Source organism: Schistocerca gregaria, unplaced genomic scaffold (assembly GCF_023897955.1).
Source record: "Schistocerca gregaria isolate iqSchGreg1 unplaced genomic scaffold, iqSchGreg1.2 ptg000569l, whole genome shotgun sequence".
Taxonomy (NCBI): Eukaryota; Metazoa; Arthropoda; class Insecta; order Orthoptera; family Acrididae; genus Schistocerca; species Schistocerca gregaria.
In genome coordinates this window covers 471,716-489,331 of record NW_026061960.1, presented here as the reverse complement: position 1 = coordinate 489,331, position 17,616 = coordinate 471,716, and the positions used below count along the sequence as shown (strand labels likewise).

Sequence of the window (17,616 nt, the reverse complement as noted above, 5' to 3'; positions counted from 1 at the left end):
TCAAGTCGCACAGGTGTTCATGGTACCACTAAGTTTTCTTCGTGCTTCCGCAAAAATGTGCCATGTCACAGAATGTGCTCAAATCAGATATGATCGAAAACGAACGCTCTATTAACGGCTTTTTGAAAATTTTCAAGGGGATACACAATTTGTGCTCTCTGTTTTACAGTTCAATGACTGCAATTTTCAAACAGCCGCACTGATTCACGAATTGATGAGTAATTTTGTATTACCTTCATGAGCCAAACATCTCTTCACCGACGCCTGTGCACATTTTTTGTCTGAAAGAAGGCGATGAGAGCGCACGGCCAGTCAGGATATTCTTCTGCTGTGTAACAGAAATCGTATGCTCAATCGAGTTTGAGAGAGGAGCATTCTGTAGCTCGAAAACTGTGTATACAAAGACCACAAAACGCGTGGTTTTGAGGTACAACGCGTATATAACTCAAAAGTGAAAATGCTGCGAGTTCTAAATTTTGAAGTGTGTACAGTTCTGATTACGGTGAAGGCTAGACTCGTCCTTATAAACTGTCATGAGCAGAGACATTTAAAATGCTATCCCGGTCTCTATTGACTGCCTGGTGAATCCCTATGTTTTAAAACGTCTGGACGAGACGCATGGCAGCAAATGAACCTCACTTCGTAATATTGGCATTAGTTGTTTTTTTAGAAGTAGATAATGCACGATATTGACATGTCAGCATATTGTTTGTGGCTGTCTCTAAAATCGATCGGATTTCGATGCTCATTGCGATGAACGTGAGTCTGAGACTTGTCCCAGTGAATGATGGAAATGCGTTTTGTAGCCATGAACTATTTTCATCAAACAGAAAAAGCTCGTTTTATATCTGCTTGCCAGAAAAAGAGAATTCCCATTTGCGTACTCTATTAAAGGCACCTACCTGCTATCCGGATGCGAAAAAATAGCACAGCCTTTAGCATTCGGTTAAAATTCAGAGAATATGTAACACGTTTTTAATATTTTTTTAGATTGTTAAGTTGACCTTATAAAAATTTTTATCGGAATCTGTTCATAGTACATTAAGCTGTTATGGAAGAGGTGTACGTGCATGAGTTCAAATTCAGCAACGCTCAAAAAATAGAGAGTGTTGGGGGCCTTATGTAAGGAATCTATTTGCACGGGCTATATAGAGCGTGCAGCGTGAGGGACATTCGCTGTTTTGAACAAGCGTATTGGCTTTTTTGGGAATAGTTAAATTTGACACGTTTAATGTTTTGCTGACTTCGCGCCATTTTTTCTAATATCTTTGGCTTATTTCAACTGCCACATAGACTGAAAGGCCTTGAAGGGGCTTCAACTGAACCAAAGAAAACAAGGAATCGTTTTACTGTTGACGATTATACAACTTCAGATGACAATTCTGTCGTCTGCTTCAACTCTTCCCAGATGGAAGAAATTGGACTCTACCGCGGTGAAACTGTTCTGATACGCGGTAAACTCAGAAGAGACACCGTTTGCATAGCTCTACCTAGTGACAACGTGGAGCGAGGCAAAATTCGCATGAATAAAATTGTTCGTACAAATCTACGTGTCCGTTTTGGTGATATTGTTTCTGTTACGTCATGTAGCGAAATTAAATATGGTATACGCGTTCATATTTTACCTATTGACGACACTGTCGAAGGGATATCAGGAAACTTGTTCGAAACCTTTCTCAAACCATATTTCCTTGAAGCCTATCGACCCGTTCGCAAAGGCGATTTGTTTGTGGTACGCGGCGGTATGCGTGCAGTGGAGTTCAAGGTGGTTGAGACCGACCCATCACCATATTGCATAGTTGCTCCAGATACGGTGATTCATTGCGAAGGCGAGCCAATCAAGCGGGAGGAAGAAGAGAACTCGTTGAACGAAATTGGCTATGATGACATTGGAGGCGTTCGAAAGCAGTTGGGTCTGATTCGTGAGATGGTTGAACTCCCTTTACGCCATCCCCAGTTATTCAGAAATCTTGGAGTTAGACCGCCAAAGTGCATGTTGCTGTATGGTCCTCCTGGGTGTGGTAAGACATTGATTGCTCGAGCGGTGGCCAATGAAACAGGCGCCTTCTTTTTTTTGATTAATGGTCCAGAAATTATGTCAAAATTGGCAGGAGAGTCGGAATCGAACCTTCGTCGCGCGTTCGAAGAGGCAGAAAAGCGCGCACCGTCGATCATTTTCATTGATGAGATAGATTCGATTGCGCCGAAACGTGAGAAGGCAAGTGGAGAGGTGGAGCGTCGAATAGTGTCCCAGTTGTTGACGCTGATGGATGGTCTCAAGTCGCGCTCGAACGTGATCGTGATTGGTGCCACGAACAGACCGAATTCGATAGATCCTGCACTGAGGCGATTCGGACGGTTCGACCGTGAAATAGATATCGGCATTCCAGATGCGGTTGGACGTTTAGAAATTTTGCGAATTCACACCAAGAATATGAAGCTCGATGCAGACGTTGATCTTGAGCAGCTCGCAGAAGAAACCCACGGCTACGTAGGCGCGGACATGGCTTCTCTGTGCACAGAGGCTGCTCTGAATTGCATTAGAGAGAAGATGGAGCTGATAGACATCGAAGATGAACAGATTCCGGCTGAGGTTTTAGACATGATGTCTGTTACGACCGAGCACTTTCGAGCAGCCTTCAAGTCATCTAACCCGTCTGCATTGCGAGAGACTGTGGTTGAGGTGCCCACGGTAACTTGGGATGATATTGGAGGGTTGGAGAAGGTGAAACGCGAATTGCTCGAATTGGTTCAATATCCTATTGAGCACGGAGACAAATACAAGAAATTCAACTTGAATCCGAGTACAGGTGTTTTGTTCTACGGTCCACCTGGATGCGGTAAGACACTGCTGGCCAAGGCAATTGCGAACGAGTGTCAGAGCAACTTCATTTCGATCAAGGGACCAGAGTTGTTGACAATGTGGTTCGGCGAGTCGGAGGCGAATGTACGAGATATTTTCGATAAGGCGCGTCAGGCGGCGCCGTGCGTGTTATTTTTCGACGAGTTGGACTCGATTGCGCGTGCGCGTGGGATGTCTCAGGGTGATGCCGGAGGGGCGGCCGATCGCGTTATCAATCAACTGCTGACGGAGATGGATGGATTGGAGGCGAAAAAGACCGTTTTTATCATTGGAGCGACGAACCGACCGGATGTCATTGATCCTGCCTTGATGCGCCCCGGTCGCCTAGATCAGCTGGTCTACATTCCCTTGCCCGATCTTCCTTCTAGAATATCCGTATTCAAGGCCGTTTTGAGGAAGACGCCTGTTTCCAAGGATGTAGACATCGAGTATTTAGCATCGCGCTTGGAGGGATATTCAGGCGCAGATATCACCGAGATCTGCAACGTTGCATGTAAGCTTGCTATCCGCGAATCTATAGAAAAGGAAGTTGAAGCCGCGAAAGCCATGGATACCGGCGAGGTTACAGAGGGGATTGCCGGCGAGGATCCAGTTCCTGAACTGACTCGAGCGCACTTTTCAGAGGCTATACGTTATTCGCATCGTTCTGTTAATAGCGCAGATATTCGAAAATATGAGATGTTTGCTCAAACCCTTTCAACTGTCCGTGGGTCGCTTTCTAACAATTTTGAGTGGCCCTCCAATACCTCTACACCCGCGGCTGATTCGAGCAACCAGCCAGATCAAAATTTTGATCCGGGAAGTGATGACGACCTCTACGCATAGGCGAGAAGAGCGAGCCTGGTGGTATTAGCTACACGGAACGAGCATGTATTTTCAGAAAAAATGAATACATTTTTTTCGAAGCATTTTTTTTAGCTCAGAGAGGGAAAAACGGTCAGTTCGTTGTGTGGTTTTGACAAGTTACTGTCTCCTCTTGGTTATTTATATCATGCCTATGTATGTCGAACCCTACATTATAAGGAAATTAGTGAGTACATTATAAGCTTTCTTGGCTGAGGGGTCGCGTTTGCTCGCGTTTGAGCCTATTTCATTTTATGTGCACTTTTTACAGAAAGATGTCTATGTATTTTTGCGCTTGAGGAGGGGGTGAGTCGCATTGTATTGAATCTAGCGTTCCTTCTTTTTTTTTTTGACGCCGTGTTGCAACTCACTCTGCTTTTTTAGGAGACAGACATCGGCCAGAAAATTCAAACTGTCTAATGTAGACCGTTATGGCGTCAATGACCCACAGAGCTATCAATTCTCGTCGAATTCCACTGGCGACTATAACTTGAATGAAAATTACTATGATCTGAGAGAGCGAAGAGTTATTAAAGATTTGACTCCCAAGTTGCGAAAAATATGCAATCACCGCTCTGAGGATCACGAGCAAATTGGTACAGTATGTCAAAACGAAAGTACATGTCCTTTACTTCGAGTTCTAAGTATTTAAATGCGAGTATGGAGTTGAAAATGCGACTAATGAGAAAAAGTGTGCTTTGAATCCTATCAAATCCGCGGCCTTGTCTAGCAGTAATGACAGAGCTGACTATTACAAGGCAAGCGCCAGTCCAAGTGGGCCAAACCTGCGCTCTTATTTGGCCTATTGTATTTGGCTTTTGGTCGTCATCTTGTTCTCTTTGGCCAGCTACTCGATCTACATCAACTTTTTGTTCCTTTCTCGGTTTTATTTGTTGAAAAAGAACCTGCACTTTAGAAACTTGTTTTTGTACGCGAAAAGCAAAAAATGGATTTTCTTAGTTTTTTGCGTATTAATTTACGCGTTAGGTGTCTGGCCATTTAGCACCGACAAGGCTATTCCTGAAAAGGTGGATACGGCCAATCTCGGCGAGTTAGTTCGGCCTGCGGAAATCGTTCCGCCGGAACAAGACCGGACCGCTGCCTTAGAAGATCAAATTACTCAGCTGGAGTCGCAATTTCTGTCCGCCACCCAGGATATAGACAGGAAAATGCGCAGGATCTACGATCAGATGAACAATCTAGTTCTGGTAGTCGAAACGCTCAAGCAGGAAGACCAACGCGAATTGACCGTCGACAACGTAAATGAGCTCGTCGGCCAAGCAGTCAATCTATTTTTTAATGAGTCTACCATCAGTCGAATGGTCAGCAAAAGCATCGATGAGGCGGTCAGCCAAGCCATTGAAAAGACAGCCGACCGGGCAATTTACAATTCCACTGACGAATTGGTCGATAAAGCAGTTCATGAGAGTCTCAAACCTGTCAACGACCAACTGAAAACGCAACACAACCAAGTGAACTCGATCTTGGCCACCCTCGAGTCTATGCAGTCCGCGTTGCAAGAATTAGAAAAAAAAGCGCTGACTGCGGCCCAAGTGAATGAACAAATAGAACTTTCGAAAACGCGAAGTTCAGAGGTTTTCGAGAGAGAGTGGTACACGATGTTCGAACGCGCACTTCAAAATTCCGCGATTCAAAAACAGCTTGTGGATACTACTGCCAGTTCTGTCGCCGGGCAAGAGTCCCATCGTTGTAACGGAACTAGTGTGTCCGACAACATGCTCGGCAAAGAACCAGACTACGCACTAGCTAACATAGGCGGGCATGTTGTGGTTTCACTTACGGGCACCCCTCCCAATGTTCATTGGCCTTCAATATCCCCCAAAAAGCGAGTTTTGAACTGGCTTTCCGGGAAAATGAGTTTCAACCAAAACCCCCCTTTCGCTGCTTTAGATCCCTCTTTGGTACCTGGCAATTGCTGGGCATTTCCTGGATCTCAAGCTAACTTCACCGTTCGCCTAGCCTGCCCGATTGAACCCATCGGGTTTACCGTAGACCACACAGCCAACTTCATCGCGCCTCAGCCTTCCTCCGCTCCAAAGAGCATGCGCGTGTACGCCCTTGTACAAAAAGACGGTACATTGCATCGTATTTATTTGCATGAATTCAGTTATGACATACACGCCCTTCCGTCCCAGACGTTCTACCTGTCGTCAGACTTAGACGTTCAAGTATATGAGACCTACCAATTAGAGATACTGTCCAACTGGGGGCACTCTTACACTTGTCTGTATCGATTCAGGGTTCATGGAAAGCCGACTGAAAAGTGTCAAGATTTGTACTGAAAAAAAATGGGTAGCCATTGTATTGATACACGCCGCGCAAAATACGCCACTTGTGTCCAGTCACTTGAATACGCGCGTGGGGATACGCTTGTACGCCATGGAGAGGATGAAGTCAGCTGGTTTTGTGACAAAGTCCGCAGCTTCGCGTCTGAAACCAGCTTTTGTACGCCGCTTTTTGACGAACCTGTCAAGTACGACTGAAAACACAACTTTTTCGGAGCTTTTCGTGCTTGTTTCAAGAATTTTGCCGTTGCGTTCTCCGTTGTGTAGATTTGCGATACATACTAATGCAGTAAAGACTGGGGTAGTTGCCGCATCTGCTAGAGCGTGCACGGGTGGTGAACCGTCGCATTCGATGCAATGGACGCGTTGAAGAGAGCGCGGAGGGAGGAAATCTCATTTTCGCATATCTTGCGCTTATATTGCATTTCAGACTTTTGTCTGCGTCGGAGAACGGTACTGGAGCGCGGAAAGTGTGGATAAATCATCTCGTACTTTCTCGCGTCCTGTGAATTTGCGACAAACGTATTGGAGGTCAGGTACATTTCTGCCTGGAGCAGACAAAAGTGCAAAAAGAGGCGAAAAGTTTTTATAAAGGATTGGCAAAAGTACACGAGTTTCTTTCCTATGTTGCGGTAAATTGTGACAACTACTGGCATTGCGGTGAGTGCATAGGGAAATTGATTTTAAAGCTAGAAAAAGGCATCGTAACTGTTATATTTTGACAAGAGAAACCATTTACTACAGCACGGTTCAGTCTTCATGAATTCTTTTTTCCTGTTTTTCTTTTAAGTTCTGAACTTCCAGTTCTAGAGTGCGCGATTTTTTGACTATGCCCTCTAGGCGTAGAATGAGCAAGAAGAAGGTGAATGTGATGAAGCACAAGTAAAAGTTTCTCTCAGCTCGGAATTTGAGTTTCAGCGCGTCCATGCGCCTGAATAAGTCAGTATCAGTTGTTTCCAAGGATTTTCTCTGATACCTGCGCATATCGGTGTAGGAGTCATAGAGCATGAATGAAAGGATACTAAACATAATTTTGAGGAAAAGTCGAATTTTGTAGAGAAAGTCTGCGATAAGTGGCACCATGGTTTTGTTGAGGTAGGGCACCAGCAGCATGATCAGAATGGAAGCCTAGAGAAGGGAGGTGAGCGTTTCTAGGAAAGAGATGCAGCGGTACGGATGCTAGGAGACGTACTTCGATCAGCATGGTGAATAGCACGAAATAGAGCGCGAACATTTTTTGGTTGAGAGGCGAAATAACGAGTAAGAGTAATGTGTTGTTTTGAATTAAAAAAAAAAATTTTTTTGATTATATTTGCATCTCTATTGATTGTTCTTAATATATAGTTATTGCGCACGCGCGGGCGAAAGTTGCATTGGGTACGTTTGTCGGCGGAAGGATAGGGAGTGAAATTGATAAGGAAGATTAGCCTCATGTTAGGGAGAAACGTGCATGCCGAGAGAGTGCAGAAGCACGCATTTTAAGGGTTATTTTATGGTTATTTTTTTTTTATGCTAATTTTGTGCGAAATGGTTTCATAAAAATCAAAGAAATGACCGCTGTCATCAAGCCCAGCAAGGTCGAAGTTGGGAAGGCCGAGCCCATAAGGTCGAACAAGATACGCATCGCCTTGGTATCGAGGAACGTCAAGCATGTGGAAGAAGGTAAGTTTGTTCATTAGGGAATTATCATCCGTTTCGGCCCTTTTTTTGCTTACGAAAAATACAGTATTAAACGACTTGAGATGCAACATTACGAAGCATAAGATACCATCGAGAGGGCCCGTCCGACTGCCTACCAAGGTTCTATATATTACGACTCGTAAGTCTCCGTGTGGCGAGGGCACCAATACTTGGGATAGATTTGAGATGAGGATACATAAGCGTATCATCGATCTATTTTGCCCTGCCGACAAAGTTCACCACCTTGTGGTATGTGTTTCAAATTTGCTCAAATTGTGTAGATTTGACATGTTTTGACCGGTTTTTTTTTTGGGAATTATGCAGAACGACCTGTCTGTTCCTCCTGGGCTTCAAATAGAGGTGATGATTGAAGACAAGCCGGAAGTTTCAAAAAATTAATTCGCTCGATATAGAGGGACGCTTTGTGCGCTAGGGGAAAGAAAAGATCCGGAATATGGGAGGCGCGGCGGGTCCAGGGTGTTTTTTCAGCGAAGAATACAAAGAATGGACTTTGGCGCGCAGGAATGTTCGCGGTGACACCAAATCGAGATAGCATTGTTTACGGTTCTTTTTTTTTTTTTTGTGAATTTTAAAGGTCAAAATTTCGTCGTGCTTAAGGTCGGAATTCGGCGTTTCTCGGGCGGGGGAGTGCGACGTCGCGTTAGTCGGGCGCTCGACCGGGGGGGGGGGTTGTGCGAGGGTCGAGCGGGGTTTGGTGAAAAAGGAGATAGACAAACACGCATTGATTGGAGGGTATCTATGCAGAAAAAGTTTTTTGTAGCGAACGAGAATTTCTTTTTGCCATGCATTCTTCTAAGAAATATAGACACGGTGCCGAGTTGCATTCCGTGTCTGAGGATTCGGAGGGTACGCCGAACTGCGGCGATGCGGGGGGAAAAAACCGCGGTCTTCCCGGATGGATGCGGTGTCGATCAGGCCGCTGACTTCGTGTTTTAGGTGGGTACAAATTGGTCCGTTTTGGAAAACGCAAGGGAGTGGAGGGATGTCCGAGAAGGGCTAGAGAATGCGAGTTGGGCAAGAGAAAGAATTTTACCCAAGATGAGAGTCTGGGAGAGAGTGATTCAGAAAGCCGTGACGATGGATCGGATAATAGGAAGGATGCGAGGTCCGGGCTGGATACGAGTCTGGATGGCAGCTCCTCGGGTGAAGACTCAAGCAGAAATGCTGATGCACCTATTTGGTCTTCGAAGGGGATCGAGGAGGCGCCGGTACACGCCGGGGACGCGAGGAAGGCGGAGAAAGGCTTGAAGGAACGCAGGGCGTTGCGTGAGGAGTCAGTTCGGGGTGCGGGGTCTTCTTTGCCGGGCGCGAGCGAGGGGGATTGTGATGGGTTGCCAGAGAGCGTCATTCGGGGCGCACTGTCCTACGAAGAGATGGAGAGCCAGAACAGATTGAAGGAGGAAGAAGAAGCGAAAAGGAGGAAGGAAAGGGAGTTAGAAGAGAATCGGTTGGAGGAAGAGATTGCGTCGAAGCCTGTACAGGTCGTACATTTGTACGACAAGAGCGGCCTGGGAATTTTTGAAGAGAGGAAGCGGGCGAGGATAAAGGCTGAGAAATTTTTGAAAGATCACTTTTGGGGAGCTCGTCTAGAGAGAATGAGAAACGATCAGTTCATGGACCAGAAGGTGATTGGCCCGGCCGTTCACTTTCAGGTACCCAATGCACGTGAACGGTCGCTCAAAAGGAAGCGCAAGGTGGCCGGTTGAGGGCGCCTCCCACTCGAGCGCATCGCGTGCACGGAGGGAGACATGGTGTACAGAGTACGATATTATATATAATATACACATAGAAACACGTATTTTATGTTTTCAGAGAATAGTTCAAGGGTCTACTTTCCCAGTATTTTTTTGGGGGAGGCTTGATTAGACGGATTTGAAGCGCCGAGCGAACACGAGTGCGCCGAGGATCCCCGCGAGGGCCCCGACGATGAAGGAGCCCAGAGGGCCGAGGTGAGTTGTCGGGGATTTGGCTTGGGGCACTGGAGATGGTGATTCGTCTTTTTTTTGTTTCAAGTCAGAGACTGAGGGCCCTTTTTTTTTCCTGGGGGGCAGATCCGGACGAGAGAAGAGCCAGGGTTGTTCGTCTAGGCGAGAGAGTACGTGTCTGTCCAGGGAGCGCCTGATGAGTTCGACGAGCCGTTCAAGCTTGTGCTGGCCGGATAGAGTCGTTGGTGCCGCGGCGAGGTCGAAGTGTTCGATTAGGTAGTTCGTCTCGGGATCGCCGGAGAAGTTTGGGGATTTCAGGAGTCGAATGAGTTGGAAGACGGAGTCCGTTTGGGCCTTGACGAGTTCACGGTCCGAGCGGCTGAGGATTGATTGTATGCACGAGTTGAAGTAGGACTCCACGCGTTTCCTCGCGAGAGACGAGGTTTTTGGGATGAAGTTGAGACTGGAGTCCGAGGCAAATCCGTAGATGTCGTACTGCCTTTTTTTTTTTTTTGGAGGAGGGGAAAAAAAAAAAGAGGTCAGTTTTGTGCTGAGACAAAGGTTTTTTGGGAGTGGAACGGGGGGAGTCGTACTTAACAATCCAGTCCAAGGAGGTTTCGAGGCTCAGCGAGAGTTCGTGCGAGAGCAGGGCCACGCTCAGGTCGAGAGAGGGAGGTTCCAGCGGTTGGACGCGCCTGCCTAGAGTCCTGTCGGCCGCCATCAGGCAGTTCATCAGGAAGATGGGTTGTACGAAATTGTAGGCCAGACGGGACATGTCGGCACGTGCGAGTTGTGGGGGAGACAGGTGTGGTGGTTGGCTGGGGGTTTCGCCGGCATTACGCGGGGCGCACGATTCGGCATAAGAGAGAGAAGAAGAGACGAGGAAGGCGGCCCACGAGGTGTCGATGGGGTCAGAGAGAGGTTCGGTTGAGCAGAAGAGGTCAGAGAGAAAAAAAAGGCGTTTGATCCATCCCTCTATGGTTCCGCACCGGGCGTGCTCAGTATCCTCGAAGATAGACGGATAGGTTAGAAAAGGAGATGCGATTTCTAACAGAGCAAGCGTCTCGAAGTGCGAAATCACTAGACGAAGCAAGTCGGCTAGGCTTTCTTCGACATCGCAGCCGTCTTTTTGTGCCTGAATGAGAGCAGCCGATTCGCTACATTTGCAAATCACACGCTTCACCAGAGAACTCAGGTCACAAACGAGTCCTCTGGCGTCGACTTCTCGGCTCTCTTCGTACGGTATCGTGATTAGTTCCCCGAAATAGGCGCTCAGAGCGGCGAATACGAGCTCGGCCTGCTGCTCGTTTTCCTCGGCCGACAACGCCTGAACACGAGTCAGCGCATCTCGAAGCTGCAGGACTATTGATGCGAGCACACCCACGCGAACAGAGGAAACGAGGCCGAGCGACGTCAGCTTTTCCCGCGCCTCGAGCGCCAAGTGCGCTGTGGGGAGCTCGTCAATGATCTGCTCAACAGTCCAAAATGGGACGCTCGCATCTATGTTGTACGTGCGGGGAACCAGCGACTTGTAAGAGGAAAAGTAGGAATCACCTGCCAAATGACGTCTCTGATACCAAATCAAGTCGAACACAAAAGGAGAGCTGCCAAAGTTGCTCCAAAACTCCTCGACTCCCTGCAAGCAAAGAGTTGGATAGAGGTGTCCGCGACGTCTGCTCGGTAGCACACGTTCGTCGTACACGAGGACGCCGTTGTGAGTCAAAAACAAGCAGCTCTTGCCCAACTCGTCCGCGTGAAAATCGTAGCAAGCGCCAATTCCAAGCGTATCGTTCGCCCGGACTTCGACCACTCGCCCGAGCAATGACAAGCTCCCAATCACGCTTTCCACGTGCACCAAGAGGTTCCCATCAATCGCCCACGAGCCACGGCAGTGTCCTGGGCGGGCGCCGCAGCCGGGGTAAGAGAGTCCCGCGACGACCTCCGAGGCAGCTCGCCCGTCTCGAAACCGCGCCACGGTGACCTCGTAATAACCGGTTCTGCCGTTCCCAACAGCCAGGGGCTGCAGGGGATACCTCGCCTGCAAGACACAGCGATCGACGTTCAAGACCGAACACACACAAACATTCTTTTGTGCGCACCAAGTCCGTCTCAACCAGTCGTCACACCGGCCGACGTCGCGCTCCGGCAACAGCACGCGCGAAAACCCGTTCAGCGTGACGCAGCGCCTGAACGTGCCATTCAAAAAGGCGTGCTCCCTATGCCAGTCCATCTCGCCGCGGTCTCTATCTGCACAACATAATACACGCGCATACACACGTACGCGCATGTACAAACACATCGATCAGCAACCTTGCGCGTCTCCGTGGCGCGGCCGACCCCGCGAGAAAAACGTACCGTCATCGAGTTCGACTTGATAGACGGATTGGCACAGGAGGCGACACATCGACGGTCTGGCGAAGGCCTGGGACAGCGAGCGACACACGCATGGCAATATGGCATGCGCCCCCGGGCCCAAAAACAGTGCGATTTTGGCCAGGCTAGCCTCGTTCAGACCGTCGAGGCCGACGCGCCGCTGCGCGGCGGGGCTACGACCGTTCTGCATGCGACTCGGCCTGAGGGCGTATCTGTTGTTTCGCGAGCGCAAATAATTTTTGCGAAAAAACGCATTTGCTGCGTCATGGTCTTCAGCGAGACTGCCTCTCGACTCCAAGCGATTTCTCGGAGCCATGCAAAACTCGATCGAAGACCTGAGCAAGCTGGTCAAGGAAATTGGGTTCAACACAGTTTCGGACAAGGCGCTACAGCGACTTCTAGATAAGCACAAAGACGGCCACGAAGTCGTGATGCATCTGATCAACCTGGAACCGCATGAGTCCCTGTCAGAACTGAGCCTGGAGCGCCTGGCGGACGAGAGGGGTGCGCAAATAAAGTTTGTGTATTTTTTTTGTACAGCAGTTGGCCGGAGTATTTCTCATAATTTCATACTCTCGCACGAGCACCTAACCATCATCGTGCCAAGAAGAAGCGCGGGGTGGCGTAGACAAGACGAGAAACTCGAGACAAGAATTGAAGCTAGAAGCGAGTCCGGGTCGGGACGCGTCTTCTGGTCACGAGCCGCGGAGCGTTCTTGGATCGTCCGCACCGCGGGAGATGCAGCGCCGAGATTCACCCGACTTCGACCTGGACAGAGAGCAGAGAGACGCTACCTCTGTGGATCTGTCGCTGAATTACAGCTTTCTGTGCGACTCTGCGTATGCGGATTTGTTAGAAAACGAATGTGTACGCCATGTGTGCGACAATGGTCAATTTCCTCTTTTTTTTTTTTTTTTTTTTTTTTATTGTGCGCGAGAGGTGGAACTGATTTTTTGAAGCACGGACTCTGCGCTACGCCGGAGCAGTCCAGAGGGGCCGTTATCTACTACAGGGCCGACGAGCGTCCGCCAGAGGCCTGTGAGAGAAGGCAGATTGTCGACTTGTTCAAAGCGGAGGCCGTGAGCTACGTCGAGTTCGACCTCACCGACGACAGCGAGCAGACTGGACTCATAACCGCGAAGTTGAACGGAAGGCTGACGCTCCCCGTGGTTTTTGTGAGCGACAAACTCGTCGGCGGCATCAACGAAGTCAAGCAACAGATGGACCAAATAAAGTACGAGTGCGCCAAGCAGTTGGTCCACAGCGTGACGCTCGATGAGTATCAGCACCTCAACGCCATATCGAACAGCAGCGTTCGACTGGGCATCATCGACAGGGCGCTCAACATGGGAGAGACGGTGCTGAATTACATCAACCCTCTATTCTGGCTTCAATCTCGACATGAGGCGAAAGACCCTGACAGCCAAATCGAGGAGTTCACGATCACGCAAATGAACTGGTACTTGAGGAATCAGAAGAGGATACTGAGGTTCGGGTCCGATACGTTCCTAAAGATCCATCCGGACACAAGACAAGTAAGGGCGGTGTGTAGCTATGATAAGATCAAGAGCATCCGGCGCGCTGGTGACAAATTGACTCTATTGTATGAGGACGGACACAAGGACCAGTTCATCGCTCCAGAAGAGGTTCTGAATCACCTGGTGGCGCTATTCCGTGTCAGGTGCGGACCCTCGCTGAAGTCATAAGAGAGAACAAAAGAAACGCGGTTTTTGTATGTGTGTATATATAGAGGGAATCTGGGATAGGAAGGGTGTGTGTGTGGATATGTGTATGAGCACATTCTTCTTTTTTTTTTTTGACATGCGAGGAGGAGGAAGGAAGTGGATGGCGAGGATCCCGCTCGCCTAATTTTCGCGGTGCGAGGGGCGTCGTGCTGAATGCGTCTCTGGAAAAGGTGGCAACTTCGCATTGCTCTTCTGCGCTCGCAGGGCCTCAGGCGCTCCCCCCCGTACAGGTACACTGCCGCCACACTCGAGGGCTCGGGGGGAAGTCCTCGGCGGCGCCTGTACCTCCGAACGTCTTGCACATAGTCCCGCGCCTTTTTTTCATGTGAGTGATTCGCGGCGGCCTCGTTTCCTTCACTTGAGCTCGCTGCGCACCTTTTCTAGAGGAGACACGCTCTGTTAGACGTAGCGAAAGGATCCGCCGAATGAAAAAGAAAAAAAGAACGCACTTCTGACAGTTTTGGACCTCAACTCCAAAACGGGCGACGAAGGGTCAGATTTCGGTTTTTTGCCTCTGGCGTAAACGGGAAAATTCGAGCGTCGCGAATTAGACGTCGAGTTCGCCGCCGGCCGACCTCGAGCAGGCGTTTTCTTAAACTTCCACAGATCGGATTGGAAAAGGAGGGCCGCCACCACGACGCTCACACATACGTAGAACGCCACGATGGCCCATGGCAGTCTGGAAAAGCTATCTTTCACATCTTGAGCCACTCTAGCGCACTGTCGGAGAACGAAGGGGGCAAATTTGCTTCTTCCGGGAATGTACCCTCTTTTTGTCTCGTTCAAGCTCCTGACGGAATCGCTGATTTCGACTTCCATGATAAAATCGGTGTTGGAGGCCAACGGAGAAGTGACTCCCGCACACGCTGACGGGCGTTCTTGAGCTCAAATTTTGCTCCCAATCCCTTTACTCGAAATGTCAAGAAGACTCAAAAGCGCACAGATTCCATAGGTGCAAATAGAAGAAATGGCTCTTTGGCGGTTTCCGGATATCTCTGGGCGGCACCGTGGTCTTTGGCGCGGACGCCAGCCTGCACGGGGCCGAAGCGTAGGCATTTCGCTCAGGTAAAAGTTTGACACATTGTGAAAAAAAAAAAAGTTTGCCTAGCGGACAATCGCCCTTATTTCGTGCAGTTGATTTCTTTTGCGGAGGGGCCCCCTTTGCCCAGTCCTCTGTTCGAAAAGGGCGCTCACGGCGATACCATGCAGTCGGCACCGTTGAGCTCACAGGAACTAACTAGGCAACGGAGCTGCCTTGGTGCCCCGTTGCCCACGTGGCAGCTTCTTTTGTTCGGAACCCTGGCGCCTCAAATGGCGGTCGTGTTCACGAACCCGGTCGACACCGTAAGGGTATGCAGCCTCCGCGTTTTCCGAACAAGTCTTTCGACGAGTTTTTTTTTTTTTTTGAAGAATGACCAATTCGTCGCCGTTTCCTCCTCTCTTGGATTTTAGGTCCGAATGCAACTGGACCAAAAGACCGGCACCACCTACAAGAGCGCGTGGGATTGCGCGGCGAGAATGTGCCGTATGGAGGGAGTCGCGAGCCTACAAAAAGGAATCGTACCGGCGCTTGTGCGCGAGGGCACAAAAAACGTGTTCCGCATAGGCATGTACGAGCCGCTGTTGAGTGTATTGTACGACAGAAAAAAAGGCGAGCAGGTCGCATTTTGGAAGCGGGCCGTCGCAGGAGCGATAACGGGCGCGGCGGGGGCCGTAGCGTGCAACCCGTTCGACCTCATCAAAACCAGAATGCAGGCAGACGCCGACCACCCGAGCAATGCGGTGATAGGTTGCCAATACCGCTACTCTGGACTGACCCAAGCAATCAGGACGATCGTCAGTGAGGAGTCCGTGCTGACGCTCTACAAAGGACTGGGCACCAGTGCATTGAGGTCTATGTTGGGCGGTGCGAGCAGCTTGGCGACCTACACGGCCTGCAGAGACTATTTTGTGTTTAGCCAAGTGTTGGGGGATTGCGTGTACACGGACGTGTTGTGCGGATTCATAGCCAGCACCGTGACGGCGTTCATCATGAACCCCATCGACGTGGTCAGGACCAACGTCTACAGCCAGCAGGGACGCGGCGGGTTGGCCGCCGGTGTCCGTGTGACCGCCAAGCTGTTCAAGGAAGACGGCTGCAGAGCGTTTTTCAAAGGGCTCCGACCAAACCTCGCTAGGCTGGGGCCGCATTATATGTATGATGTTTCCCTGCCATTCCTGCACGTTGTACCTGAAAATTGTGTATTAACGATCATTTTTTTCTTCTCGTCAGTTTGACATTCGTTTTCTACGAACAGCTTAAGAGAGTGAGTAGGAGACACGCCTCGGACGCCGAGAGTGGTTGACGCCCGCCGAAGAGAGAGGCCGCGAGCGCCTACGGAGACGAGTCCACGTTTTTTTGAATGTAAAACTTTTTAGACAGCAAGCGCTCCTCGAGCGATCCGAGCTTGGGGTCGGTGTAGACGCTTTTTCCCATGTCGCTGATGAATTGAGGTTGCAGTTCCTGGCACCGGTCTCGCTGGATCTCTTGCTCGCGCTCTCGTTCGTGTTCGTCCGATAGTTTCTGCATTAGCTGCTTGCGGTTGAGATGGACCTGCTCCGCGTTTTGGCGCATCGCGTCGAGTTGTCGGCGATCTTCTTGTGGGTCGTAGTCGTCGCGTCTGCCCGGAGTCGGACGGTAGCTCCTCCCACGGGCGTGTGAATGAAGGCGGACGTTGTCTACGTCGTCGTCGTCGGAGTAGCTGCCGTGGCCGTGGCGCCGGTCGGAGGGGCGGTGGTGCGCTTCGTCCCGCCTGTAGCGGTGAGATCGACGAGGCGATCGAGGAGAATCGCGTTCTCGACGGTGGTGAGACCGAGGAGACCACTTGTCGAGGGAGGGGCGAGATCCCGGAGACCGCTCGCGGTGCTGTCGAGAAGGGGCAAAAGAGCGATGATCGTCAAAGTTTCGATTGTGCTTGTCAGAGAATTGATCTCGATGACACCTTTCGGTTTCGACCGCTCGTTTTTTGTGTCTTTTGCTGCTCTCTTCCCACTTTTCGGACCTCCGTTCCTCGTCTGCCCTTCGCTGCTCTTCTTTGTTCCTCTGCTGACGGAGCTTCTGAATCTTCAGGGACGCCGTGTTCATCTGGTTCATGTACTCGGCCTCTCGCTGCATCATTGTGTACAGCGGGTCATCCCTGAGCTTGGCGCGGATGTCCAGGTCCGACGGGCCCGAAGTGTCCGCCTTGGCGAACAAAGAGCCGACGGATTCCTGGGTCTTCTTCAGCAGGTTGTCGTCCGACTTGTCCTTGACTTGCTTTCCGAGCAAGTAGGCCTCCCTGTCCGCGCGGTCCTCTGTGACGCTCGTCGGGTCTTGGTACATCCATTCGATACGCGTCTCCCTTTTTTTTTTTTTTTTCCCCCCACACAAAGAGAGCCGAGGAACCGCGGCGTTAGTTCGAGCGGGGAGAGGAGCGCTGGCCGCGAGGGCGCACGTACTCTAAGGGCTGCCCGGAGGCCTTCGCGTGGAGCTGGCGCAGCGCCTCCAACTCGTGCTCCTTCTGGAGCTCCTTGAGGCGCTGGGCTATTCTCCGTTGCTCCTGCTCATAGTTTTGCTCTGCTTGCCAGACTTTCTGGCCTCCGCGATGCGAACGGGTCAGTGCGTGCCGGGGCGCGACGCCCTTCGTCGACAACACGCGCGCGCGCGCGCCGAACGTACGGCTACATTTTTCGTCGAGCGCGCGTGCCAGCTCTTCTTAGACAGAAAGCTCATGACTGACGCGGGCGACTAGCATGGGGGCAGGGAGAGAGGGGGCGAAAGCGACTTCGTCTAGAGGGACCCGTCGGCGTGAACAAGAGTCGCGCGCCTCCCCAAATGGCGC

The 17,616-nt window shown here is 50.3% G+C and overlaps 6 protein-coding genes and 1 long non-coding RNA gene across 10 annotated transcripts; 4 read left to right on the top strand and 3 right to left on the bottom strand.

Annotated features, from left to right (window-relative positions):
* Window positions 1–1,002: 1,002 nt before the first annotated feature.
* Window positions 1,003–3,771, top strand: LOC126315283 (transitional endoplasmic reticulum ATPase-like). The gene is made up of 2 exons (XM_049992523.1): window positions 1,003–1,062; window positions 1,294–3,771. Exons 1-2 carry the CDS (start codon window positions 1,052–1,054, stop codon window positions 3,686–3,688), a joined length of 2,406 nt encoding a protein of 801 aa, XP_049848480.1. The 5' UTR covers window positions 1,003–1,051; the 3' UTR covers window positions 3,689–3,771.
* Window positions 3,772–6,576: 2,805 nt separating this feature from the next.
* LOC126315284 (uncharacterized) lies at window positions 6,577–7,279 on the bottom strand. Its single transcript, XR_007555932.1, has 2 exons — window positions 7,205–7,279; window positions 6,577–7,140 (listed from the first exon to the last, which is right to left on the bottom strand). It is a non-coding gene; the product is annotated as an uncharacterized LOC126315284 (long non-coding RNA).
* Window positions 7,280–8,495: 1,216 nt separating this feature from the next.
* On the top strand, window positions 8,496–9,419 carry LOC126315422 (uncharacterized). Its single transcript, XM_049992672.1, has 2 exons — window positions 8,496–8,559; window positions 8,650–9,419. Exons 1-2 carry the CDS (start codon window positions 8,496–8,498, stop codon window positions 9,417–9,419), a joined length of 834 nt encoding a protein of 277 aa, XP_049848629.1.
* Window positions 9,411–12,327, bottom strand: LOC126315239 (uncharacterized). Its single transcript, XM_049992481.1, has 3 exons — window positions 11,994–12,327; window positions 10,232–11,885; window positions 9,411–10,137 (listed from the first exon to the last, which is right to left on the bottom strand). The coding sequence occupies exons 1-3, from the start codon at window positions 12,325–12,327 to the stop codon at window positions 9,576–9,578; spliced, it is 2,550 nt and encodes an 849-aa protein (XP_049848438.1). The 3' UTR covers window positions 9,411–9,575.
* LOC126315240 (uncharacterized) lies at window positions 12,326–14,130 on the top strand. Of its 3 annotated transcripts, none has more exons than XM_049992483.1 (3): window positions 12,326–12,515; window positions 12,622–12,878; window positions 12,971–14,130. In XM_049992483.1, the coding sequence occupies exons 1-3, from the start codon at window positions 12,326–12,328 to the stop codon at window positions 13,715–13,717; spliced, it is 1,194 nt and encodes a 397-aa protein (XP_049848440.1). In that variant the 3' UTR covers window positions 13,718–14,130. The 3 variants fall into 3 exon arrangements, with proteins under 3 accessions (XP_049848440.1, XP_049848441.1, XP_049848439.1); XM_049992484.1 differs by having other exon boundaries at window positions 12,619–12,878; window positions 12,998–14,130; XM_049992482.1 differs by having other exon boundaries at window positions 12,619–12,878.
* Window positions 14,131–14,918: 788 nt separating this feature from the next.
* LOC126315229 (mitochondrial substrate carrier family protein ucpA-like) lies at window positions 14,919–16,101 on the top strand. 2 transcript variants are annotated; one of them, XM_049992469.1, is made up of 3 exons: window positions 14,919–15,106; window positions 15,209–15,951; window positions 16,029–16,101. In XM_049992469.1, exons 1-3 carry the CDS (start codon window positions 14,960–14,962, stop codon window positions 16,099–16,101), a joined length of 963 nt encoding a protein of 320 aa, XP_049848426.1. In that variant the 5' UTR covers window positions 14,919–14,959. The 2 variants fall into 2 exon arrangements, with proteins under 2 accessions (XP_049848426.1, XP_049848425.1); XM_049992468.1 differs by having other exon boundaries at window positions 15,209–16,033.
* LOC126315228 (uncharacterized) lies at window positions 15,365–17,613 on the bottom strand. The gene is made up of 3 exons (XM_049992467.1): window positions 17,454–17,613; window positions 17,234–17,367; window positions 15,365–17,136 (listed from the first exon to the last, which is right to left on the bottom strand). The coding sequence occupies exons 1-3, from the start codon at window positions 17,505–17,507 to the stop codon at window positions 16,131–16,133; spliced, it is 1,194 nt and encodes a 397-aa protein (XP_049848424.1). The 5' UTR covers window positions 17,508–17,613; the 3' UTR covers window positions 15,365–16,130.
* Between the last annotated feature and the right edge of the window lie 3 nt (window positions 17,614–17,616).

Excerpts from the sequence above, each read along its gene's own strand:
- LOC126315229 (XM_049992468.1), top strand. The coding sequence starts at position 14,960 with ATGCAGTCGGCACCGTTGAGCTCACAGGAACTAACTAGGCAACGGAGC. Across the intron at positions 15,107-15,208 it reads ACCCGGTCGACACCGTAAGG|GTCCGAATGCAACTGGACCA; the intron begins GTATGCAGCCTC and ends CTTGGATTTTAG.
- LOC126315240 (XM_049992482.1), top strand. The coding sequence starts at position 12,326 with ATGCAAAACTCGATCGAAGACCTGAGCAAGCTGGTCAAGGAAATTGGG. Across the intron at positions 12,516-12,618 it reads GCGCCTGGCGGACGAGAGGG|AAGAAGCGCGGGGTGGCGTA; the intron begins GTGCGCAAATAA and ends CATCGTGCCAAG. Across the intron at positions 12,879-12,970 it reads ATTTGTTAGAAAACGAATGT|CACGGACTCTGCGCTACGCC; the intron begins GTACGCCATGTG and ends GATTTTTTGAAG.
- LOC126315239 (XM_049992481.1), bottom strand. The coding sequence starts at position 12,327 with ATGGCTCCGAGAAATCGCTTGGAGTCGAGAGGCAGTCTCGCTGAAGAC. Across the intron at positions 11,886-11,993 it reads TCAAGTCGAACTCGATGACG|ATAGAGACCGCGGCGAGATG; the intron begins GTACGTTTTTCT and ends TATGTTGTGCAG. Across the intron at positions 10,138-10,231 it reads TCCTTGGACTGGATTGTTAA|GCAGTACGACATCTACGGAT; the intron begins GTACGACTCCCC and ends AAAAAAAAAAAG.
- LOC126315228 (XM_049992467.1), bottom strand. The coding sequence starts at position 17,507 with ATGAGCTTTCTGTCTAAGAAGAGCTGGCACGCGCGCTCGACGAAAAAT. Across the intron at positions 17,368-17,453 it reads GCTCGACGAAAAATGTAGCC|AAAGTCTGGCAAGCAGAGCA; the intron begins GTACGTTCGGCG and ends CGCGGAGGCCAG. Across the intron at positions 17,137-17,233 it reads GCCTCCGGGCAGCCCTTAGA|GGAGACGCGTATCGAATGGA; the intron begins GTACGTGCGCCC and ends AAAAAAAAAAAG.
- LOC126315422 (XM_049992672.1), top strand. The coding sequence starts at position 8,496 with ATGCATTCTTCTAAGAAATATAGACACGGTGCCGAGTTGCATTCCGTG. Across the intron at positions 8,560-8,649 it reads CGTGTCTGAGGATTCGGAGG|GTGGGTACAAATTGGTCCGT; the intron begins GTACGCCGAACT and ends TTCGTGTTTTAG.